This window comes from Diabrotica virgifera, chromosome 6 (assembly GCF_917563875.1).
Source record: "Diabrotica virgifera virgifera chromosome 6, PGI_DIABVI_V3a".
NCBI classification, from domain to species: domain Eukaryota; kingdom Metazoa; phylum Arthropoda; class Insecta; order Coleoptera; family Chrysomelidae; genus Diabrotica; species Diabrotica virgifera.
Genome location: NC_065448.1, coordinates 226,404,509 through 226,432,302, shown reverse-complemented (window position 1 = coordinate 226,432,302; position 27,794 = coordinate 226,404,509). Strand labels below are relative to the sequence as shown.

The window sequence follows — 27,794 nt, the reverse complement described above, 5'->3', positions numbered from 1 at the left end:
TGTCCTCTTTCCTCCGACCCTAGTGATCCTACTGCCTTAACTCCTGCGCATTTCCTGATTGGAGATACCCTCACGTCAATTCCTGACCCCATCAATTACTGCGACATTAAGGAGAATAGACTTTCTCAATATGAACGAATGCAGCAGCTACGCCGACATTTTTGGACCAGGTGGTCCAAGGAGTACATTTCCACTTTGCAACAACGAGTAAAGTGGAAGCAGAACTGTCAACAACACTTACATATCGGAACATTGGTTCTGATCAAAGAAGATGGTCTGCCACCTTTGAGATGGAAGCTCGGACGCATCCTCGAGACTCATCCCGGTAAGGACGGCGTTATCCGCCATCCGTGACGGTGAAGACCGCATCCAGCATCTTCAAGAGACCTGTGGTGAAGCTGTGCGTGTTACCGTCTCAAGGTGAATCGCAGTGAGACATTTATTTTAAACAATCTTAATTTTTTTATTTTATTTTGCACAATTTTAACTTTACTGACTCTACGCTTTGTTACTATTTAGCTCGGACAGTGAAGCGTAGTGAGCAATTATTTGAACAATTTTAATTTTACTGTTCGTCGAACAATTTTGATTTTACTTTACTTTGAACAATTTAAATTTACTTTATTTTAAATACCTTTAATTTGCTATTTTACTTTCGTTTTTGTATATATCCTACTTTATTACTATTTTACTTACATTTACATGCTTTATTACTAGTACAAAGAATGTAAAGGATCTGACTGTTTTTGGTGACTTTACTGTAAGTAACCAATTGAAACCCGATGGTTTCAAGGGGGGACTTATGTTTACGCACATTTATACTGATATCTGACAATACGAACCAGTACGCCAATGCGGCTAATATTAATACATATATGGTTCATTTTTTACTACCCCACGCTCTCAAGCAGAGGGGATTGAAGTTCACCAAAGGCAGATTCCAGAACCCCATTCGAGTCAAAACATTCAGAGAAGCAACACACATATTAACCTTTTATTTTTTAATACTGTTATATATCTAGTTTACTCAATATACGTTTAAATTCAAAAATATTAACAAGTGCGAAGTGATTTACGACCACCCATCAACCTTTTTCTTCAGCTTCGTATAAACAAACACACAGATTCAAGTAGATCAGAATCCCTTTGCCAGTCGACATTCCACACGGGTCCGGCAAACTCTAAAATAGGTCTTACATATACACTAAAGAGAGCAACAAAATTTTTTGGCGATATCTTAGAGAAAGTCCTAGATAATAAGTAAACTGATGTTCTAGCTTTATTGCATACCGACTGGATATGTTCAGACCAAGATAATGTTTCCGTCACAAGTACACCCAAGTCTTTTTGCTGCAAAACAGTTTTTAGAGAAACATTAGAAAGTACATACCGATTCCTTGGATTGTTTTTACCTAAATGTAGAACTGCACACTTGGATGTGTTTAATGACAAGCACCAATCGTCTACCCACTTAGCAACCTCTTGAAGGTCGGTCTGTAATTGATTGTAACCAGAAAAGGGATTTGCATATAACTTTGTGTCATCAGCGAAAAGCGATATGTTACTTTTTAGGTGAATTGGCAGATCAGCAACGTACACTAGGAACAAAATCGGCCCCAACACTGAACCCTGCGGAACGCCACTGTATACACTAAACATTGAGGAATAACAGTCACCAACGCGTACGCAAAATTTACGGTTTATTAAAAATCCTTTAATCCACTCGAGTAAGTTTCCTCTAATACCGTTATGTTCAAGCTTAAATAGTAGTCTTTTGTGAGGAACTCGATCAAAAGCCTTAGCAAAGTCTAAATATATAATATCAACAGGTTGATTACTATCCAAACAAAGAGACCAGTCATTAACATATGTTAACATATTAGTAACTACCGATCTTCCAGGTACAAAACCGTGCTGGGAAATAGGAATTATATTATTGTTTAAGAGAAAGTTCATAACCGATTCGCGAATAAATGATTCCATCAATTTAGCTGCAATGGATGTTAGACTAATTGGTCTATAATTGTCAGGATCTAACTTGTCACCTTTTTTATAAATTGGAGTAACACTAGAGATTTTCCAGCCATCAGGTAAGGTGTGTGACGAAAATGAGGTTTTCATTATAAAACTTAACGGATGGATAATCGAGTTTGCACACTTCTTAAATAAAATTGCAGCGAAACCGTCTAATCCGGGAGCGGAAAAGGATTTTAAACACAAAATTTTTTGTTTAAGAATCTCTGGATCAAAGTCTATGTCACTAATATCGTAGTTATTTCTTGTAGAAACAACACGTAAAGTATTCGGAAGAGCCTCCTCGATTGTAAACACTTCTTGAAATTTTTTGGCAAAAATAGTAGCAACTTCCGTTTTCACTGAGGTTGGTTCGCCTGTTTCGGTTTTTAAAATAGGTAACGAAACTTTAGATAAAATAGAATTTCTGACATATTTATAAAGAGGTTTTTTGTTCTTATTTGAGGACAGTTGGTTTTCAAAATTTTGTTTAGATTTAAAAATAGTTGATGTTAAGTTATTAGAAAAAGTTCGATGATTGAGGTAGTCAGCATTCGTTTTACTTCGTAAATACTTTTTCCATAATGACTTTTTAAATTTTATCATTTCAAATATTTCTGAATTTATCCATGGCTTATTAGGATTACATCTACGTTGCACATAATGAGAGTTCGTGCGCATGGATTCATTCAGAAAATTTTCAAAAATTTCCCACTGTTTGTTAACATCCCTACCATTCAACATATCTGCCCAATTTGCAGTAGATACATCTAAGTTTATACGATGATAGTTTATTCTTTTATATATCATAAGCATATTATTTTGTAATATTTCCGACTTGAGGATCTGTATGGAAGTTGAAATAACTGCGTGGTCCGACTTTCCAATTGGAGATGTAACCGAAATATTAGTTAAAAGATTAACCTCAGAGGTTAAAGTAAGATCTGGCTGAGAAGGTTGTTGATTCAGACGAAGACGAGTCGGTTCATTGATTATTTGTTCTAATCCAGAATTTTCTAAGAAATTAATAAAAAGCTGAGATTGAGTATCATGAGGGTGATTGATCAGCGGCCAAGAAATGTTGCTTAGATTGAAATCACCAAAAACAATTAAGGTTTTATGTTTGGCTATGAGCGTTTCCAATTGACTGTATAATTCTTGATCACTTTGAACGGAACTGTAACCAGGTCTATATATACAAGCTATAGCAAAATTTATTTTTAACTTTTTAGAAGAAAAATTAAGCGTCAATCCTTCATAATGGTGATCAGAGAAGTTTTCACAAACAATGTTAAATTGGCAGAAGTCAGACTCCTTTGCATATATGCAACATCCGCCTCCTATTCTCCCTATGCGGTCTGCTCTAAAAATTTTATACCCAGGTATATTTACCATAGAGTCCAAAATATTTTTGTGTAACCAAGATTCTGATACTAAGAACAGTGAAGGTTTTTCGCATTGCATAAAAGTAATGGTATCTAAAAATTTCGCTTGCAGAGAACAAAGATTAGTATACATAATACGCCATTGATAAAAGTTGGGCAGAATTTGGAGAGAAAATGAAACAAAATAGCAAAGGAAACCAAAAGCTGTTTTATAAAATCTTTAAATCGTTCAGGCAGGATATAAAAGAAACAAATACATATATTAGAGATTCAGAAGAAAAAGTGTTAACCGAAAACAAAAAAATAATGAGCAGATGGAAAGTGTATTTTCCAGAATTTCTGGAAGCAACGCATAGAGATACAGTGGAGGAGGAAGTAGGAAACATACTGCAACAAGGAGAAACAGATCAGATAAAATTAGAAGAGTTAGAGGATGCTATTAAATGGCTAAAAAAAGGAAAATCTCCTGGGTTTGATAGAATAACGAACGAAATGCTGAAGCACATGGGTGAGAAAGGTAATGAAGTACTCTTGGAGATTTTTAATGAAATATGGAAGACAGAGATAATTCCAAAAGATTGGGAAATGGCGCTTATTTTGCCCGTTTACAAGAAAGGAGACAAGAAATGTTGCAGTAATTATAGAGGAATTTCTTTACTGTGCACGTCTATGAAAGCCTTCGAAAAAATAATTGAGAGGCGACTGTATAAGAAAATTGAAAGTTCACTGCACGAAGCTCAAAGTGGATTCCGTAAAGGAAGAAGCACCCAGGACCACGTATTCACATTAAAACAAATAATAGAAAAAGTTAAGCAACAAAACCAGACAGCGTCACTGGCATTTATAGATTTGGAGAAGGCTTTTGATAAGGTGAAGAGGGATAAATTGTGGGAAATACTGAAGAAAAAAGGTGTAGAGGACAAAACATTAAATATGATTAAGGACGTGTAACGAGTGAAGGACTGAAGCAAGGTGGAGGGGTGAGCCCACAATTATTCAATATATTTATGGACGAGATCATCAGAGCCTGTTCAAACAAAGCGAAGAAATTAAAAGTAGGGTACAAAAATTTACAAATGGTGAGGATTTCGGAGGGAGCATTCGCAGACGATGTGATGGTAGTTGCAGAAAGTGAACAAGACCTCCAAAGTAATATGGAAATCTGGAATGAAACACTAAAAAGATATGGAATGATCTTGAATAAAGAGAAAACCAAAGTAATGAAGATAGGAGACAATCAAAAAATGAGCATTTCAATTGAGGGAAGAAAATTAGAACAAGTCGACATGTTTGAGTATTTGGGCACTAAGATAGAGGATTCAGGAGATGAAGAAATGGAAATCAACTCAAGAATAGAAAAAGCTATGAAAACGCACTATCTAATGAACAGGGGTTTAATAGGAAAAAGAGAAATTTCACGAAAAACCAAGATGAATGTATACAAGACGATATTCAGACCAATCCTCACTTTCGGTTGCGAATCGTGGGTATTAACAAATAGGCAGAAAAGTAAATTACAGGCCACTGAAACGAAATACTTGACAAGAGTGAGAGGAGTCACGAGAAGAGACAAAATTAGAAATAACATAATACGGGAAGAGCTAACATCCAACCCTTGATCTCATTTATCGAACAGAAACAGCTAAGTTGGTGGGGACATCTGCAACGTATGGAAGACCAACGACAGGTTAGAAGAGTATGGGAAGCCAAAACATGGAATAAGGCAAAGAGAGGAAGACCTTAAAATACCTGGGACAAGACAGTTGGGGAACTGCTGGTAAGAAGAGGAACCACTTGGAAAGAAGCAAGAAGAATGGCAAAAAATAAAAAAAATGGCGAAAATTTGTATACCAGTAGATGGTATAAGTGGCTCCTGATTATATATTATATATACATATAAAATCAGAACTTGGTGTTATTATTGAGAGTAAACTAAATGTAAGACCAAATACTTCCCCTATCGGGATAGTATCTTGAGGTTTCTTTACTGGTTTTTGCCTCATGATTTACTTAGGGATCACTTACAGGAGTATTTTAGAGTCATTATTGCACATATGGTCACGGGCTATAATTTTTCTGACCGGTATTCTTGATTTCATGAAATGGAATAAACTATCTTCCAATACAGTAGTCTCAAGAATGTAACTCAAAATATTGCCAATATCATTGTTAAAGTCTTATACTTTAAAATGTACTGTAAAATGTATAAGTATATGTCTGAATGGTCATATGAGTCGGACAGAATTACATTTTTAGAAGAAATTTTTTACCAAAAAATCGGTCTTGGGGTATCGCTAAAGTAAGGTATCAGCGTCTCCGAATGGTTAAAAATCCAAGTGCATAATATGAGGGATTCAATTAATATCTACACTTATGTTAATCTATCAACCACATTAAATTCTAGGTAATAACTACTCTGGTGGTGTAACAAATATATTTTGAAGGTAAATATAAAATAAAAATAATGTTTAAGGTTGATCTGAACCCCCCCAAAAATAAACTACACATTCAAAAAATTTGAAAAAAATTGAGAAGGTATATGTGATCACTAGAAGTATTTTGACAAATTTTGAGCAAACTTCATGTTTTCGTTTTCGAAAAAACTCAAAAAAACTCCTTTTTTTCAAGTATAAAGCGGGAAAACTAAACATACAATTTTGATAATTTTCTTACAGCATAAAGATATAATCCTAGGAAATACTTATGATTTTTTTTAAAATTTTTGAATATACAGTTTTGCCACAGTAGGAAAAAATAATATGTTTCGGCTTATAATAAAGCTACCGGTAAGAAATTGGATAAAATGTCAATAACAACATATATAAAACTGTAACAATGGAAAATATTTCCAATAAAATGTTGAATATTTTTTCCTAAACATATGAAAAATCTCGTTAAACAAGAATTATATGTTGAATTGCCGCTAAGAATTTGTGCCGCCATGACATGGCGCCATCTACACCATCGGTAATATTTATGTTCGATAGATAGCAGTGCCTTCTGCTTCAATCGCGTCACACAGAACTTTATCCTAACAGCGTTGCCATATCAATTACTTTGTACAACGAAATGTTTTAATGTTAGTAGGTAATATAAGCCTACTACTATAACGTCTATTTATAACGCATCAACGTGACCTTCTGAAATTAATTTAACTACTTTTGTTGAAATATTTTCAGTCCCCTTGGCCGTATTAGATTTTGATATATTTAGGGCCGGTACTTTCTGTTTCCATTAAACCCTAGTTGGCAACTGGCATTTTAATGTTTTTAAGTACCTACCATAAAGTTGTCTTTTTTTATTTGTATTTTTTCATGTATCTCTGAAGCTTTGTATTTGACTATATTTTGAATTGGAATTGGAGCATAGTCTTCATTTGTCAAATAGTGTTTCTAATAACTGCCATCCATGGTATTTCTCTTTTGTCGCACTTTTATGTTTATTAAAGATTTTAATTGAAATTATTACTTTATCTTTAAAATTTTCATTGTCCAGTACTTTTTGCATTTGTGGTGAGCTAAATTTAAGGGAAAACAATTGGACGATATATGTAAATAGATATGGAGTAAGAGCAGTAAATAACCACTTCTAAAATTAATTGAGGAGAGGTTAAAAATATTTTCACCTTCTTATTAAAAATAAAAAAGGATCAATATACAAGGAATAATAGGTAACAATCAATTTTAAAAATCTTACATCTATATTGATTTCTTCTCTGTACAAAAACAACAGAAATAAATAAGACAAAAGAAAAAATGTGTTGTCACTTAATAATAGGTATGTTAAATAAACGTATTGATTAGTCTGATGGAAGTAGAACTTAAAACTGTTATATGGAGCTAATCTGGATCGGTATAAATTAAATGAGAAAGAAAAAAATCTAATAAACAGTTTCTTTAAGAGCAGGAAGAGAAAGATTATGGAATATTAGAAAATGAAAACGGCGCGGCAGAATAATCATCGATAAAGAAGTAAAAAGAGGAAACGCGATAACTATATCTGGAACAATTGTTTTATCTGATAAGAAACGAAGAACAGCCAGAAATTGCTATCAAAATAAAAAAATATAGTAAAGCAGTGTGGATTGTTTCTGTGTTTGAAAAAGGTTATGGGTTTTTACGAGCTTGTCCGGACGGGTCAGTAAGTGACCATAATATTGTGGAAGTTAAGTGACTGTATTCATCTCGAGAATATACATCTCTCTCTAGAGGCAGCCGAATCCATAAAAACATGTAGCTTGTTAAGTGAATGTCCCTAAAGAAAACAATAACTTCTTCTTTAGCCTGGTTGCATCCACTCCTGGACAAAGGTCTCCCATGAGTTCTCCACTCTTCTCTGTTTTGTGCTATTTGGTACCAGTGTCTCCCCACTTTTGCTTTGAAGTCATCTAGCCATCGTCTTTGTGGTCTTCCTCTCCTGCGACTATGCTCGCGTGGTCTCCAATGTAAAATGTTTCTCGTCCACCTTTCGTTGTTTTGCCGTGGCACGTGTCCTGTCCTATCCAGCTCCATTTCATTTGCGCAATTCTTCCAATAACATATTCCACCTTCGTCCTGTTTCGTACGTCCCATTTCGAATATGTTCTCTCAGAGATACTCCTAAGATAGCTCGTTCGATGGCCCTCTGTGTTGTTCTTAATATATTGGCTGATAACCCTGTAAGTGTCACGGTCTCCACTTCATAAGTCATAACTGGTAGAATACAACTGTTGAGTACCCTTTTTTCTAGTTTTATTGGTATCTTTTTGTTTTTCAACACATCACTGAGTCTTGCAACTGCTGCCCAAGTAATTCAGATTCTTATAGCTATCTCGTCCGTTTGATTCTGTTTGCCTAGTTTGATCGTGTGACTCTTCGACACTTTCGATCTCACTTCCAACTAAGTCGATTCTGATATTTTGATTTGTCATCACTTTTGTTTTATTTAAATTCATTTTTAAACCGCCTTTCTCAGATTCATGTTTAAGCATCTTTAGCATGTAGATTGGTTCTTCTGTATTGTTGCTTATGAGCACTATATCATCGGCAAATCTTAGATGACTTCCTTGCGTTATTCATTCCGTTTAATACGGTCCAGAGTTCTATGGAATCGAATGCCCCATTGTACAGCAAGAACAACAATACAAATGAAATATTAACGGTAGGCGGCCAGCAGTCTGAGAGGGTAAAAAATATATTTACTGGGAACGATAATCACAGAAAATAACGATTATACTCCAGAAATAAGAGAGAGAATTGAAAAAGCACGTGCCAACTTCGTGAAAATGAAAAAGATTTTATGCAGCAAAGATCTGATATTGGCCCTCAGAATAAGGCTAATTATATGTTATGTACACAGTGTGCTTTACTAAGGAGCTGAATCATGGACATTAAATCGAAATACAATAAATCGACGAGCAAGACAGAGAAGAACTAGTTTTGGTGTTAGTGAAATAGTTTTGAGTATTTTTTTCTGTTAACAATCATTTTTAATATCTTTATTATAACCTTTTTGGACCTTATTCTGCGGTATCTCATGAAACTGATTACGCAAAAAGATCTCATGGGAATATTTTTCCCAAGAAACACGATGTTTTCGCCTTGCTTAAACATATTTTGCCGAATTTAAAATCAAAATCCTATTCTTTTCTTCTATTCTTTTTCTGATTAATTATTTATATGGGAAATAAGCCACAATTAAAATGAAAAAATAATTTTATTAACGTTTCGACGCCCAAATCGGGTGCCGTTGTCAAAATACAAAATATTACTAAAATAAACAAAAGTGTTGTTGCAAAGCAAAAAAATTCTTCTAATAATTTATTTAATCTCACTCATTTATATTGGCAATTCAGACATATATTATACATTTTAAAGTAGAAAACTAAATCATAAAGTATAAACCTAACCTAAAATAAAATCTAAATCTTTTCATAACCTTGTTCATATGGAACTGTCTTTAATTTTGACCAAAAAAGGTAAAACTGTTAGGCCTGTAAAATTTGTAGTGCGTATGAAATATATCAAAAGGATTTTCTGCAAATAATTTCTTAGTAATACTGTAAAAGAAATATTTTAATACTACCTGACCCGGCAGACTTTGTACTGCCTCATTAGATAAAAACAAACTTTTGTATACAATAAACTTAAAATAAACAAAAGGAATTCGTATTTTTAATTAATTGCACATGATGTTTGAAGTAATAAAGTTTAGTTAGAAGTAACAAAAAGAAAGTTTGTAGTGCAACAGTTACAATCTTAAATTTTTTTATCTTATAATGAATATGACAGCTTTATTTTATCTACATTCAAAACAACCTTGTATTTATGATTGTGTTCGGGGTGGTTCCAACTCTAAAGGTGTTAATTAAATAAAATTAAATTAAATTAAATGGAATTAAATAAAATTTCATAAAAGTAAATAAAACTAAACAAAATTAAATAAAAAAAATTAAGTAAATTAAAATTAAATGAAATTGAATAAAAGTAAATAAAAATAAATAAAACTGAATAAAATTAAATAAAATTAATGAAATTAGATAAAAATAAATAAAATTAAAAACAAAATAAATACAATAATATTAATTTAAATACAATTAAATAACTCTAAAAAATTAAATAAAAATAATAAATAAATTAAAAAATAATAAAATTAAATAAAAGTAAATAGAATATAATAAAAATAAATAAAATTTAATAAAATGAAATCAAATAAAAAAATAAGTATAATAAAAATAAAATAAAATAAACGAAAATAAATAAAATATTAAAAAATTAAATAAAATTAAATAAAATTAAACAAAATTAATTAAAATTAAATAAAACTTTATAATTTGCTGCTTGTTCTTTTCGTGTGCTCAGAATTTTTCTCCTGCTTACGGTTCGTCAGAAAAACTCCGTTTAGAAATTTTTTTTTTAATTTCGCAAAATTAAAAAATTCATATTTTGCCCAATTATAGAATAGAATAGAAATATGCTTTATTGTCATGAAAAATTTAACAATTTTATAGACAAAGCTTACAAGAATCATAAATAAAAACAATAACAAATACAATTTACTAAAATTATACAAATCGTCAATATAAATAAAACGTAATAAAGTCAAATAAAAATCAGTAACAATCTATTGCAAAATTTAAAAAAAAAATTGCAAATTGCGTAATCTACCTTAAGAAATTTAATAAGTGATTTAATAAGTTATGCTGCTGCATATGACACTCAAATATAGATTAAGATTCTTCTTATACATAAGAATACTGTAATTTCTTAGTTATTGGTTAAGAAACTCTGCTATTGAATAATATGGTCTTTCAGATAAATAGGCTTTTGTCATTTTACGGAACTTGGGGAAAGATGTTGCAGATTTAAGTTGTAGAGGGAGATGGTTGTATAGTTTTTTTGCAGAATATAATATAGATTTCTTTACTAACTCACTGGACGGGATCGGTAAATAGATGTCAAAAGTAGAATTTCTGGTGGAATAGTCATGTCTAGGTCTTTCTGGAAAGACATGTAGATGTTTACGAATTAAGCAAACAGATTCTAAAATATATAAAGAAGGTAATGTTAGAATATATAACGAAGAACAGCGGCTGAAATATGGTATTGACATGGCAAAAAAAGGAATAACGACTTTGGAAAATGAGGGAAAAAACGATACAAATAAAGAAAAACATGAGGAAATAATAAAAATTGGAACCTGGAATGTACGAAGTACGTACGAAGAGGGTGCCTTAAAAAATTTAGATAATATTATGGAGAATTACAAAGTAGACATCCTGGCCTTACAAGAAACAAAACAGTTGGGAACTGAAATAGTCAAAATAGGAAAAAGAACCTTTTTTAAGAGTGGCGGGACAAACAGATATTTTGGAGTTGGATTTATGGTGACAGAAAAAATAAGTAAATTAGTTATAGACTTCCAAGCAATATCAGATAGAATATGTTATTTAAGAATAAGAGGAAAGTACAGAAAAATTAGCATCATTAATGCACATGCCCCCACTGAAGAAAAAGACCTAGAAACCAAGACAGAGTTCTATGAGAAGCTAAGTAATTTGATGGATAAAATTCAGAAATATGACATAAAGATAATCGTAGGAGATATGAATGCCAAAATAGGAAGAGAAGAGATTTACAGAAGTATAACGGGTGGAAAAAGTTTGCATAAGGAATCAAATGAAAATGGGAAAAAATTAATTGAATTTGCAACAGAAAATAAAATGAAAATTGTAAGCACAAGATTTGACCATAAGGATATTCATAAGATAACTTGGATATCTCCAGATGGAAGGACAAAAAACCAGATAGACCACGTATTAATAGAAAGTAAACATATCAGAGCAATTACCGATTCCAGAAGCTACAGAGGGGCAGATACCAATAGCGATCATATTCTAACGATAGCCAAACTTAAACAAGAGCTGCCAAGAAACCCAAGAACAGCAAAAGAAAGATTAACATACAGGATAGAATTACTTAAAGAAGAAAAAACGGCAAACAAATTTGTGGCAGAGATAAATAAAAGACTTCGTTACCCCACCGCAGAAGATATTGATGAAGAATGGAGGAATATACAGATAGCGATGACAGAAGCAACGGAACTATGTCTAGGAAAAGTACAAGCAGAGAAACGAAGAGACTGGTTTGACGAGGATTGTAAAATAGCATTGATACGTAGAAATAAAGCAAAAATAGAAAAAGACAAAAATAATACACAGGATACTACAGAAAAATATAAAATGGCAAGAAGAGAAGTAAAACAAATCTGCAGAAAAAAGAAAAGAGAACATCTTGACAAACAGTTGAAAACAATAGAAGAATCATACGTAAACAAGGAAATAAGAAATTTCTACCAAGAAGTAAAAAAATCTCGAGGAACTGCAAAGAGTAAAACAAGTTATTGTAGAGGTAAAGACGGTGTGCTTTTAGGAGAAACAACAGAAAAATTGAACAGATGGGCGGAGTATTTTGAAGAACTATTAAATGAAAATAAACAAGCAGAACCCCAGGAAATAAAACAACATGAACAGGATAACACAGAACAACAACGTGAAGAAGAACCTACACTACAAGAAGTAAAAGAAGCAATATTGAAGCAAAAAAATAACAAAAGCGCAGGAGAAAGCGGAATTCCGGCAGAGATTTTTAAAGTAGGAGGAGAAAAGCTGCAAGAAAAAATTTTCCGACTAATATTAACAGTCTGACAAAAAGAGGAAATGCCGCAACAATGGAACAATGCACTCATCTGTCCAATCTACAAAAAAGGTGATGAAACAAGTTGCGAAAATTATAGAGGAATATCGCTATTAGAAGTGGCCTATAAAATACTTGCAAAAATCATCCGAAATAGATTGCAAAAGGAGGTAAATAAGATCATTGGAGAATACCAAGGAGGTTTTAGACCAGGAAGATCAACAACAGATCAAATATGTTTATTAAAACTAATACAGAACAACAGCTACGAACAAAATTTGGGACTACACATGTTGTTCATTGACTTTAAACAGGCTTACGACTCAGTGGACCGAGATATGCTATATGAAGCAATGAGATCCTTGGGTATTTCAGGAAAGCTGGTTAAATTAGTGAGAATGACGCTCAACAATACAAAAAACAGGATAACACTGGAAGGAAATTTTTCAAAACAATTCACAGTGAATAAAGGACTGAAACAGGGTGACCCTCTATCTACAGACTTATTTAACTTGGTACTAGAACACATAGTAAGAAGGATAAAAATTAATACAAGCGGTACCATATTTAACAACAGACAGCAGTTTATAGCTTACGCTGATGATCTAGTCATCCTAACAAGAACAAAGGAACATCTCCAAAAAATATTCCAAAAGTTCGAAGCGGAAGCAAAAAGGTATGGATTAAGAATCAACCAAGGAAAAACACAATACATGGTAATGAAAGGAGATATAAATAAAGAGGATAACTATATAAAAATGAAAGGAGAAGGAGATGAATATAAATTTAAGGAAGTAGCAGAATTCGAATACCTGGGAGTGACTGTAACCAGTACTGGAAGGGAAGAAAAAGAAATAGATAAAAGATTATTGAAGGGAAGTCGAGTTGTGGGTGCCTTAAACACGATATTAAAAGCAAAAAATGTATCAATAAACGCGAAAATCAGAATGTATGAAACGATAATACGGCCCACAGTGTTGTATGCGAGCGAAACGTGGGTAATGAATCAACAAGAGGAGAAGAAGATACAGATATGGGAAAGGAAGATCCTGAGAAAAATTTTTGGAGGTATACAGATAGCGGAGAAAACCTGGAGGAGACGAACAAATGAAGAAGTAATGAGGATGTATGGGAGACCAAAAATAACGACAAAAATACGAGCCCAAAGAGTTAGATGGCTGGGACATATTACTCGAATGCCAGAAACTAGAAACGTCAAACGAATATTGAATGACAGAGCATTGGGAAAAAGGAGACGAGGTCGACCAAGGAAGAGATGGTTAGAGGCTGCAGAGAGGGATTTGGAAGAAATCGGGGTGAAGGACTGGAGAAAGAGTGCAGAGGACCGAACAGAATGGAGAAATATTATCCAGAATTTAGAAGCCGTAGGCCTATAAGGCCTGTTAGCGCTGTTATATATATATATATATATAATGTTAGAATTCTGTGATCTTTAAAGTAGCTTCTGCAATGTGTTGTTCTTCTGAGGCCAAACAGATATCTGATTGCTCTTTTTTGCAATTTAAAAATAACACCGGATTGGGCAGCTGTACCAAAACCCCAAAAAGGCAGACCATATCGAAGATGGGACTCGAACAATGAAAAGTATGTTATTTTGGAAGAGGCTAAATCCATTTCCTTCGAGACAGATCTTATTGCAAAGCAAGCTGAGGATAGTTTCTTGCTTAACACATCGATATGAAGGGACCATTTAAGGTTGCTATCTAAAAAAAATACCAAGAAACTTTACAGAATCAACGATACTGATCTGGCTGTTATGAAGAGGTAAGGGTTGAAGAGTTCCTTTATAGGGTAATGCGACTGTTTTATCTACGTTAAAAGAGAGTAAATTAGAATCTGACCAGGATTTTATTGTGAGTAGATCAGAAGTTATAGTAGCATGAAGAGTTGCGATATTTGAGTTGCTCCAAGTGATACTGGTATCGTCAGCAAAAAGAAAAACTTTTCCATCGATTTTTAAACTAGTGATGTCATTAATAAAGATAAGGAAAAGTAAAGGACCCAATACTGAACCTTGTGGCACCCCACATACAACATTTCTGAGACTAGAGTCTGTATCATTTGCTCTAACCAGTTGTTTCCTATTTTCCAAGTAAGATTGAAACCAGTTCAAAGAAATACCTCGAATTCCATAGAAATCTAGTTTTTTTATCAAAATGTCGTGATTTACACAATCAAAAGCTTTGGCATAATCACAAAAAACAGTGGAAGTGTGGAGATTATTGTTTAATGCTTGATAAACCTCATGTAGTACAGAAAACATGGCATCGGTGGTACATTTATTATTTAAAAAGCCGAACTTATTTTGTGATAAAATCTTGTTATCAACGAGAAAGGCCATAAGTCGGGCTTTTATGAGTCTTTCAATAATTTTGGAGAGTACCGGTAGTAATGCAATAGGTCTATAATTGCAGGCAATAGATTTTTCACCACCCTTATGAAGAGGAATAATGATGGCCGTCTTTAGGCACTCTGGAAATTTACCTTTCTCAAAAGAATCATTTATTAGAGAGATGAGGACTCCCAACACATTGTCTGGGAGATTTGAGAAAATTTTTATGGATAGTCCATCGGTACTACAGGAAGATTTGCTTTTGATACTCTTGATTGTTTGGATCAGTTCAGATTTACCAATCGGTCTTATAAAGAATGAATTCGAAACCTTTCTTGAATTAGGGAGATAGGAAATGGGATCTTGTTGTGACACAATAGTTGATGTTATATTTTTACTCACATTAACAAAGTATTCATTTAGATTTTCTGGGTCTGGAAGGGAAAATGTTTGAGCTGTGTGAGTTTTACTTCGAAGATCGTTAATTTGAGTCCCAAAGTTAAACTGTTCCACTTCTCTTCTATGAAATTTATCACTCGTTCTTCTTCTGTCCTCAGAATATTTCTACGGCTTGAGATATTGTATTTCGGACACAGATTGCGCTAGAGAAAAAATTTTAGTACGGTTCTGCTCGGAATTCAGCAAGGAGTCTACCTACCTAATTTCGTATTTTCACGTCATTATTATGAGAGTTCTGGCGTAATCAGCAACCCCCCTTGTGACGTACGGGTATGAAAAGTAGATTACACGTAGAGAACCTATTCTTTGACCTGCCGAATACACGTGTAAAATTTCATAAAAATCGGGTAAACCGTTTCGGAGTAGTATGGCAACAAATACTGTGAAAAGAGCATTTTATACATATAGCTGTAAAAATTTTGGTGGCTATTAAAATGACTACATGAAATCGTATAAACCTTCCCTGAACTTCTACAAATATTTCAACATCAAAATTAGCCAAATCGGTCCAGCCGTTCTCGAGTTTTAGAGAGACACACGAACAGCAATTGATTTTTATATAAAAGGTGTCCCAAAAGTAGTGGAATGGTCGAATATTTCGCGAACTAAACATCGGATTGAAAAACTGAAAAATACGTGTTCAATAACTTTCAAAAATCTATCCAATGATACCAAACACCAACCCCCACTACACCCCCTGGAGATGAGGTGGGGGGTAACTTTAAAATCTTAAATAGAAAACCCCAGTTTTTCTTGCAGATTTTAATTCGTTACGTAAAAGTAAGCAACTTTTATTCAAGACATTTTTTCGAACTGTGGATAGATGGCGCTATAATTGGGAAAGACGATTTATCCTGATACCATAGGTAAATTATAGAAACGGTCTAATATCTCACGAAATACACTTCAAAATGAGAAACAGATTTTTAATGTTTTTCGAAAACCTTTCGAATAACACTAAAGTGACCCTCCAACCCACCCCCTAGGGGTGGGGTGGGGGGTAACTTTAAAATCTTAAATAGCAACCCACACTTTTTATTAGAGATTTGGATCCGTCACGAAAAATTAAGCAACATTTATTCGACACATTTTTTAGAATTGTTAATAGATGGTGCTTTAATTAGAAAAATACGATTTATTAGCGCCATCTATCAGAAAGTTTAAAAAATGTTTCGAATAAATGTTGCTTAGTTTTTATGGCGAATCCGAATCTGCAATAAAAAGTGGGGGTTGCTATTTAAGATTTTAAAGTTACCCCCACCCCAACTCCAGGCGTGGGTTGGAGGGTCATGTTTGGTGTTATTCGATAGGTTTTCGAAAAAGATTAAAAATCTGTTTTTTGGTTTCTCATTTGGAATTGTATTTCGTGAGATATTAGACCGTTTCTATAATTTACCTATGGTATCAGGATAAATCGTTTTTCCCAATTATAGCGCCATCTATCCCCAGCTCAAAAAATGTCTTGAATACAAGTTGCCTACTTTTACGTAACGAATCCAAATTTGCAAAAAAAAACTGGGGGTTTCCAGTTGAGATTTTAAAGTTACCCAAACCCCCCTCTCCCCCACCTCCAGGGGGTGTAGTGGGGATTGATGTTTAGTGTCATTGGATAGATTTTTGAAAATGATTGAACACGTATTTTTCAGTTTTTTTATCCGATGTTTAGTTCGCGAAATATTCGACCGTTCCGCTACTTTTGGGACACCCTATACGGGTGTTAGTAAATAAGTATGAAAAATTTTAAGGGCTAATTAATTCTACATGAAAAATGAATGCCGGTTTGCTTTATAAACATATGTCCGCAAATGCTTAATTTCCGAGATACGGGGTGTTGAAATTTCTATTTCAAACTGCCAATTTATTTATTGCTCTAAGACCAGTTGCGCTATGAAAATGAAATTGGGTGAGTTTTAGAAAGTAGTTATTTCGCATTTTTTGACATACAATTAAGAATTTTGTATTCATCATTGGCGCGCCTACGGGTAATGGTCTGAATTTTTTTAAAGAAAAAAATAGTACACCACTGAGATATTTCGAATTAAAAATTATTTTTAAATTCCACGTCTAATTTTTAATAAAAAACCTTTCTTGCATTTTTTTATATGGTCATGGTGCACAGTTTTTATGCAGAAAAATAAAACTTCTTGACGAGTTTTTTCATTTTTTAATGCATTATCAAGAATTATCCAATATAGTAATACTAAACTGGAACAATAACAGAAAATGTTACTAATAAGATTTTAACTAGGTGCAGAGCTACTACAACAAATTTTAAAAATGACCTTCTTTAGAGTTTACAGAAGAATTTTATATTCATCATTGGCGCGCGTACGGGTAACGGTCTGAATTTTTTTAAGAAAAAAATAGTACGCCACTGAGATATGTCAAACTAAAACTCATTTTTGAATTCGTCGTTCAATTTACGACAAAAAATCTTTCTTGCCTTTTTTCATACAAGGCGCCGTTTTTATACAAAAAAATAAAACATCTTAAAGCTTACAAAGCATTTGAGGCAGTTTTCATATGCATAGAAACTTAGTTCAAATATATTGTAAACGTTAAGATGTTTTATTTTTTTGCAAAAAAACGGCGCTGCATATGAATAAAAGGCAAAAAAGATTTTTTGTCGTAAAGTAAACCAGCAATTCAAAAAGATTTTTAATTTGACCTATCTCAGTGGCGTACTATTTTTCTCTTAAAAAAATTCAGACCATTACCCGTACGCGCGCCAATGATGAATATAAAATTCTTCTGTAACCTCTAAAGGCGGTTATTTTTAACATTTGTTGTAGCTCTGCGCCTAGTTAAAATCTTATTAGTAATATTTTCTGTTATTGTTCCAGTTTATTATTATTATATTGGATATTTCTTGATAATGTATTAAAAAATTGAAAATACGCGTCAAGATGTTTTATTTTTCTGCATAAAAACGGTGCACCATATAAAAAAGGCTAGAAAGGTTTTTTATAACAAATTAGACGTGTAATTTAAAAATAATTTTTAATTCGAAATATCTCAGTGGCGTACTATTTTTTTCTTTAAAAAAAATCAGACCGTTACCCGTAGGCGCGCCAATGATGAATACAAAATTCTTAATTGTATGGCAAAAAATGCAAAATAACTACCTTCTAAAATTCACCAAATTTCATTTTCATAGCTCAACTGGTCTTAGAGCAATAAATAAATTGGCAGTTTGAAATAAAAATTTCAACACCCCGTATCTCGGAAACGAAGCATTTGCGCACATATGTTTATAAAGCAAACCTGAAATATTTTTTCATGTAGAATTAGCCCTTAAAATGTTTCATACTTATTTACTAACACCCTGTATAAGATTTAAAAGAAAAGCTTTTTTTTCAATCCAATTAATAAATTATGTACTTATTTCGTATTTTCATTACTCTGGAACCATTCACTTTCGCACTTCTTATTCCACTCAAAAAAATTTAGTTCGTAATATTGATTAACAGTGATTATTGAATAGTATTTCGTTGTCACAACAATTTAATTTGTTGTTTCAACGAACTTTTAGACATTGACGAATGTACTTGGTTATTGCCACAATGATTGAATAATAATTGTGAGAATAACTAGAGTACATTAATCAATAACACTCAATTTATTCAGCCAATAACTTAGTTTCGTATATTTAATAAATACTGTTAATTGTGGCAGCAACTCACGTTCTTGATTTCGTAGATGACAAGCAATTACCTTGGTTTATCGTGACAACGTACAGATTTCATTAAAACAATGTACAAATGTTGTTAATATAGAGTAATATATGATTATTGAATAGATGTACACTGATTGTTGTGCCAACGAATGCATTAATCAATCTACTACTGCCTTTATTCCCACAATCAATGCGTTAATTGTGACAATAATCGTGTTTGTTGAGACAATAAATGTTTTGCTTGACCATTTGAAATGTAACGGCTTTTCCTTATCGTGATACCCCTAGCTTCTCTGTGTTACCATTGTTAAAAATAGAGTTCTTTGTTAAACAATGCTGTTACCTCTACCGAAGTGCCGAAAAATAATTGCATTTTGTTTCCAAGTGTAGTCCGTATTAGAAGGAAGATAAGGATAAGATATTACTTATTTTTTATATTTGAATAAAAGTAAGTTTTTTCTGATAAGGTAAATACGGGAGAACATTCTAATTACAAATAAACTTGTCAGTGTCTTATGTTTGTAAGTGTTTACTTTTAATATTGTCTTGTGATGTTATTTATAAGATGAACTAAAAATTAAGTTTCGAATCCTGAATGAAAAAAATAATTAGTATTTTTGAAAATTTAAACGCAGAATAAAATATTACAGTATTATCGAGGGTCTGACGTCCCTGATAACTTCTATAATGATTATTTTAATAAGTCACAGGGGTGAAAAAGAGAAAATTTAGTATGATTTTTTTTTTCAAATATACTATTCAAAAGAAACTTTTTGTTTATTCTAGGGGACTTTCAGCCCTCAGTAATAATGTAGTCTTTTATTCTGCGGTTAAATTTTTCAAAAATACTTATTAGTTTTCTCAGGATTCCAAAAAAATGAATGCGTTTAAAAATAATTCGATCGAAATTTTGCCCCTGGGCTCTCAAAAATGATTAAAGTGTTATACATTTTTGAAATCACCATTTCAAACACTTTTAAATGAGCTGTTACATGATGTACTTTCCCATTAAAAAAATCAAAGTTACGCTTGTCACCTGAAGAGGGATCGTGTAAAGTTCGAAACATTGATGTTATAATATACTTTGATAATTTTTAAATCGACCTGTCTGAGCGTTTTGCTTATAAAGGTTAAGGACAAAAAAGGGGATTTAAAAAATTATTATTAATCAATTAATATGATAAATTGGGCTAATGCATTCAGTAATTATTAATATAAAATACGTTCATAGTAGGAATGAACGAAACTGATTGTAACAATGAATAGAATTGCTTGTAAGAATAACCGTATTTATTGTGCCAATGAACGGAATTAATTGTAACAATAAACGGAAATAATTGTAGAAATAAACGAAATACGTTAGGAGAAATAACACTGTTATTGGCACAACGAATGGTCTTCGTCGGTCAATTAACGACGTTGTTGTTTCAATAAATAGTGTTCGTTGACTCAATGAACAGAGTTCGTAATATCAATAAAGTGAGATTATGGTATACATAATGAATGTTCGTCCATTCAATAAACGTAATACATTGGCTCAACTAATGAAAATAATGAATTGATGAACATCGCTTTGTTGTTCCAATAAAACCAAGAATTGGACAAATTTTAAGAATTGCGTTTGTTGTCTGAATTAACATTTTTATTGATATTACGTACCTTTTTCGTTGAGTGTCTGTACAGTAGAATGGACCATTGGCTGTATAGTGTCTAGCGATAATCGAAAACAGTCGCAAAATCGTAAAATATACTTTAGAATGTTCTTGCAGTCTATAAATTGAAACTTTTATGCGCTATTTGCCTTAACAAATGTATGGAAGTTTTTCTATGGTCATATTATTACTGTTATAATTAGGTACTTTTAACACTTGAATAATCCAATCCATCTGCTAATATGAGTATGCAGTTTAGTAGAGGGAGCTAATTTAAATAAAAAAAAAACGTGAAATGGACTATAGACATGTTATACACAATTTATTTGAAGTAGGAATTTTGCATATCTCTTTGTAGGTTACACCAGCCATTTTCCTAGAAATAAATTCAAAATGACCCCGCATCCTCTAAAGAATTCATGCATGATGGCATAAAACGACGACTCTTCATATTTCCATAATTTTCATTTTATCCATATTCCAGAAAGTCGGCTGTGACTGGGTGGTGGACTCCCAAACAGAGGAGGACGATTGCGGCATTTGTCAGGGAGACGGGAGCAAGTGCGACAAAAAGCAAGGGGTCTACGATAAACAAAATTGGTCTCCCGGCTACAGGGAAATTGTGGTCATACCGAAGGGGGCCAGAAATATACGGATCGAGGAGAAAGACCATTCAGCCAACTACATCAGCATTGGAAGTGCCCTCGAAAGGAAGTTTTATCTCAACGGGGAGCGGTGAGTATTTTTTTAGAGGCCTAAGCCAATTTTCCGATATGAAATATTTACGAAATGTGTAATAATCTTAGGAAACGTATTGCGGCTATCGGGAAAATGAAGTTGCTATTTTAAAGTTGTTTATACCTTAGGACAGGATTGGTTTGGGGATATCATGAAAAGATATACAACATAAATTTTCGCTCTTATATTAGTCTGGGCAGATCATCGGAGAATAGGCCATTTTTGGGAAAAGTTATTTACCAGCAATTTTATTGCTGAAATCGAATGATATGATTGTATATATTAATAATATAGATATGCAAAGTCCGCAGATAGTGTGCTACTTTTTTTATAAACAAAATCGTGTTTTTTCAATTTTTGTTCTATAACTTAAAAGACTTTAACTTTACACCAAAAATACTCAAATAAAAATTCATTGTAATTAAATTCTGCATAGAGACGTGTTTTACCTGATTTACTTTGACGAAAAGTTTCCTCGGAAAATGCTTGTTTTTCCAACAAAATCTTTAATTTTCAACTAAAATTTCAGGTAAGTAATTATTTATCAATAAATTAATAACTTGGCGATATAAAAGTTCTTTCGGTATCAATTATTTTTTCCAGAAGGCGATGAAAATTGAATGAACAGTTGAGCAACAATTAAATTGTAAATTAAAAATTTACGGTCGCGATAATAACCACAATAATTATGATACATACGAATAACCATGATTTTTGTATAAAAAGACACTGTACTTATCTAATGTATTTTACAGAATTTAAATTGGTTTAAGCGGCCTCAGGAATATTTTAAAATTATAAACAATTTTTTGGCTTATAAACAAATAGAATATCTCGGTAAATATTAAATTAAATTAAATCCTGCAAACGGTATTGAAAAAAAAACTCTTCTTGCAAAAGAAAAAACGTTAAATTTTGATGAGTGGTTTCTGAGATACAACCGGTCAAACTTGACCGGCATTTACGGTAAAGATTAAACAATAGGATCATAATTTTTGAAAAATCACCTTTTTATTTTTGTCCCCTTTCTCCCCACCAATTTCCATTTCTTTAAAATACTCATAACATATATTATTTTAATAATACTATCGATATTATGAGTGAAAATTGACAAAAATAGCAAAATTCCAATCAAAAATTAAGTTGGAGAAAATGTAATCTGAAAGTTCAAAATCGGTATACGTTAAAAAAATGCACTTTCTTGGCTTCCCATGGAGCAATTTATTTCATTCTTTTTTTGTTCCCAAGTAACTCCAGTAGAGCCATCTAACTAACGCATTATTAAATATCAAAGTTGCTTTTGATTTGTTATAATAAATTAATTTATTTATTATAACAAAAAATTTTAATTTGTTTAAATAAAGATTGTTTAAATAATTATACAGCTTTTAAAATGAGAATATTTGTGTTTTTAACGTTAAAAGATACACTTGTAGTAAGTTTATATAAAAAAGTCTACAACTGGAAAAAATATGTAGTTTTCTTTCTTATAAATACATTAATCTATTATAACAAAACAGAAGCAACTTTGACCTTTAATAATGCGTTAGTTAGATGGTTCTACTCGAGTTACTTGGGAACAAAAAAATCATGAAGAGAATTGCTCCAATGGAAGCCGAGAAATGCATCTTTTAACGTATACCGATTTTGAATTTTGAGATTACATTTTCTCCAACCTAATTTTTGATTGAAATTTTTGGCCAATTGCACTCGTAATATCGATAGTTTTTATTATAATAATATATGGTATGAGTATTTTAAAGATATGAAAATTGGCGTGGAGAAAGAGGACAGAAATAAAGACTGTTCTTCCTGTATGATGTTTAGAAGGTTCCTGAAATACCCTTTCTATTCTTCTGTTAGTTCTTTATCGTCGATTATCATATATGACCTTGATTGTCTCTCAGTGTATGGACATAATTGGTTCTATGTCCATTTTTCTCAGTGGAAATTGCTTTATATAATTCTCTGGAGCCTGGTTGGGGTCGATCTTTCTCCATAGCTTCATACTTTTGTTGTTCGTAGTTTCTTTTCTTTGTGCATATCATTTTTCTTGTTTCTTTTCGGCAGTCCTCATATTCCTTTTTACTTTATCATTCCAACCTTCTATTACACCTCATCATTCCATCACCAAGTTTCGTTGTCCCTAGGAGGTACTTTACCAGATTTTTCCCCTAAATAGCCCTTCCTCTCCCACTCCTGTCACAACTTTTCACAATGTTTCCTCAAGTTCTTTTAACACTCTACTCTTAAACACTCTTGCCAAATCCTTATCCTTTAACTTTCAACGCTGTACTTTCTGGAATCCTACTTTCTTTCCTTTTCGCTTCTCCTTTATCTGCACATCCATATAAACTTTTTGCGGTGATCAGGGGAGCTCGTTTACGAGAAAAGCCTAGTCCCTAAACTGTTTTCCGTATTCCTTCCTTCCGTTGATTTTGCAAAGTTTTTACTGCGGGATAACCTTTCTGATGCAAACCCTCCTCCGTTATACGGGATTAGGACCAGATAAAGGAGGTACGGATAGTTACTTCTTCTTCTTCTTTTTATATAGACATGACTCTGTCGTCTGTTTTTTCAATGTGCCTCTAGTAATGTCGTTCCACCGTTTTCGTGGTCTTCCCACTGATCGTCTTCCTATTGGCGAACCGCCTCTCGCTGTCCTGACTACCCTATTTGTTGTCATTCGGCTTATGTGGTCCTTCCATTCCATTCTTCTGTTCCTTACCCAGTTATTAATGTTATCCACCTTGCATCTCCGTCGTATATAATATGTACTTCTAGCTCTGTCCCGTAGAATCTTGCCATCGATTTTTCGAAGAGTTTTCATCTCCGCTGTTTCGAGCAATCTTTTTGTCCTCTCTGTATCGGGCCGTGTTTCTGCCACGTATGTCATTATTGGTCTGATGACTGTTTTGTAAATTCTGCCTTTCAATTCTTTTCCGATATTTTTATTTCTCCATATTGTGTCATTCAGGCAACCTGCGGCTCTGTTTGCTCTATTCACTTGATCTTCCACTTCTGTTTCGAGCCTTCCGTAGCTAGATGGTGTGATGCCTAGGTATTTAAACGCCATCACTTGTTCTATTATCTTACCTTTCAGCTCCAATTTACATCTTATTGGATTTGCTGATATAACCATGCATTTTGTCTTTTTTGGAGAAATTTCACGTTAAATTTTCTGGCGAATTTGTTGAATTGGTGCAGCATACGTTGTAAATCATCTTCACTTTGAGAGATTAGCATTGCATCGTCCACATAGCAGATTATTTTAAGTTATTAATATAGTTACTGAGTTAGTCAATCCACCTAGCAACTACCACAGGCGTAGTTTTTATGGAAATAATACAACTTCATGTAGGTAATAACAATTCTGTGTAGGATTTTGTGATCTGAAATTAAGACCTCGTAGGACACATTTTCTTTTTATGGTGCCTAACAGGGCTATTTTGACGTTGCTGATTGGTGTCTTAAAAGTCTGGTTGTCTTCCTGCCGCCATCTTGGAAAAAGGGGTGCAAAGGATTTTCGCGCTGTATCTCGTAAATTGGCAACACTGTAGAAAATTTTATCGGCCTTTTTTATAGCAAATTAAATTGTCAACAATGATCTACACATGTCATACATTGCAACGGAATAAAAGTTAGATTCCTTTTAAATCGACATATTGTTCATTTATTTAATCTCAATATTTCTGATCCACGTTGATTTATTTTTTTTCAGACATATTTTCCTCCCGGGGGAATACACCGTTGCTGGAACACAAGCTTTGTATGGGAGGGACAATCATTTAGAGAAAATTCGGATCCCGGGACCGATAATGGAGCCTATCGTTATTTATGTAAGTATTTTTAGGAAAAAAAGGAAATGAAATATTAATGAAGTATTGATCTGCAAGGTGTATTAGGAGGGGAGGTATCATGTTTTTAGAAGATGGTACAATAAACTGATCATAAATATTTGATAACTACTTAAGTAAAAAAATAGCGCATGTCCTAAAAGTTTCGGCACAAAATATTTATATTTATCTCATATTTTATTGAAAATTTATTTAAACACTAACTAGTTATCATAAATCTATCCAAATTGGAGACAATAGTACTGAAAAACTACCTATCAAACGTGGAGTACGACAGGGTTGTGTTTTGTCCTAAAAGTTTTTGCACAAAATATTTATATTTATCTCATATTTTATTGAAAATTTATTTAAACACTAACTAGTTATCATAAATCTATCCAAATTGGAAACAATAGTACTGAAAAACTACCTATCAAACGTGGAGTACGACAGGGTTGCGTTTTGTTACTCAGTATTTTTAATCTGTACACGGAAGCAATCTTTGGATGGGACGTTTTGGATTACAGACTCAAAAAGGGACGCTTTGGATTACAGACAAAAGGAAGTAAGGCGGAGAAGTAATTTACAGTATCAGATACGCTGACGATACAGCCATTCTTGCAGAAATGTTACAAGATCTCAAGATATCAGTAAATCTAGTCAGTGAAGCGCAAGTCGTCGGAGAGACATTAAACTCAACATGTCAAAGCCAAAGTGGATGACAGTTGGAAAGATTAATAAGGTCAATATCAGCTTTCTTTTAATGAAGACGGGATAGAACGGATAAACCATTTCCACTACCTTAGCAGCTGGTTAAATTGTAACTCTGATGAAGAGATAAAAATTAGGATCGAAAGAGATGGATTGGTCGAATGAAACTTTCATAGCTGCGTAATGGTAGACAATGATGTGGATCCAGAGTAGAAGAATTATTTCGCGCAGCAGCCGATATAGAATGGTTTAGTAATAGACGAAAGTTTCATCGAATGTCTCTCATGAGGTACTGGATGGAATTCAGATTTTCTCTCAGTTTTCGTAAATTCTTTCGACAAAATAGATTAATAATCATCTCATCTCATTGTTTGATTTGCTTGTCTAGAAAAATGCTTTAGAAGAAATGCGTACAATGTGTTTCCCTGTTTAGGATTTTGTCCTCTTCAGGGTTTGAGGTGAATGTTTAGTGTTGGCAGCAAAAGCAAACAGTCCGAAAAACACACTGGGACAAGCGCCGTGTCCTGGTGTTCTTGGATCCTGGGTTATGCCGGACGGTGGTGTCCAGAAGGCTAAGAAGTCAACAGAGAAGAAAGTTTGATGGATTGTTGTTGGTTCCATAGGCATTTACGTGTACTGTCCGTGCTTTGCTCTCGACCAATCTCCCTAGAAACCATTGTACAACGACAGGCGAACCTGCGTCCCTCGTCGGCGGTCAGGAGGTGGCTTTGAGCGCAGCGTGGACAGTGTGCGTTCGAGTGGAGAAAATAGTTGCGGCTATTTTCTTGGGACGAACAGGTATAATTGTGCAATGAAGTTGGGAAACCGCAAAAAACCAACTTCTCCCTGTTCGGGGTAGGGAAGAGGAAATGTTAGAGGTGGGTACGGTAGGCTAACGGGGTAGCCTCAAGGATGTTTTCGTACTCCACCGGGAGTTCGTCAATGCATGTTTGCATTAGAGCGGACGGTACATGAATCTTTTTGCGTTTGGGCTTTCGGTGGAGTACGTGGCCGGAAGATGAACAGGAACATTTGAGAGATTCTTGTGTGTCGGAAGGGGGGCCGTTGATTACTTTGATTGTGAAGTTCCTGTTCAGAGAGTTTATTCTCTCGGTGATTTTGGGGGTGTTCGAGATGTTATGGATTTCGTTTGAGGGATATCGCCAGTGCTCACAGTTACATCTACGCAAGACTCTACGCTCTGTCCTCAACAACCTCTCTTGTTTTTGTCTTGAGCAAAGAGAGTAGATACATGATTTGTACTCCATGACGGGTCGAATAAAGGTCTTGTAAGTGTGAATGAGAGTCTTCTTGTGTGTCTTGCCAATTTTTCCCGAGAGAGCGTTGAGAAGTCTGGCCCTGTTCCTTACCCTATCTAAAGTTGCCTTTAGATCTGCGTCCCAATTGAGAGTCCTGGTAAACAGTACTCCCAAATAGTTCACAGTCGGGCTAACAACAAGCCTTTCTCCCAACAGACTCAGAGGATGTTGGTCGTCATCATTGCAAATGATTCTATTTGACACAGAAGGGGCGCGAAACACAATTGTTGTTGTTTTGTTCGCGTTCAGCGTGACTCTCCACTTACAACACCATTCGCCGACGCCGTCCAACAGAGCCTGGGCTCTTCTGAAGAGGAGTCTTGGGTTGTATCGAGAGGTAGTTGAGAGCAGAGTCGTGTCGTCTGCATAGAGAAACAGCCGAGTACCTGGGATATTTTGGTTAGTGATGTCGCTGTTGTAGATGATGTACAACAGCGGCGCTAGGACTGAACCCTGGGGAACTCCAGCTTGTGGAGTGA

The 27,794-nt window shown here is 33.7% G+C and overlaps 1 protein-coding gene across 4 annotated transcripts in view; it reads left to right on the top strand.

The window, feature by feature from the left end:
* LOC126886755 (A disintegrin and metalloproteinase with thrombospondin motifs 7) overlaps positions 1-27,794 on the top strand; it is a 285,039-nt gene that overhangs the window by 244,813 nt on the left and 12,432 nt on the right. For all 4 annotated transcript variants that reach the window (XM_050653778.1, XM_050653777.1, XM_050653775.1 and 1 more), the window contains exons 11-12: positions 21,196-21,446; positions 25,171-25,288. In XM_050653778.1, coding sequence (XP_050509735.1) covers positions 21,196-21,446; positions 25,171-25,288 — 369 coding nt within the window. The remainder of the gene's footprint in view (positions 1-21,195; positions 21,447-25,170; positions 25,289-27,794) is intronic.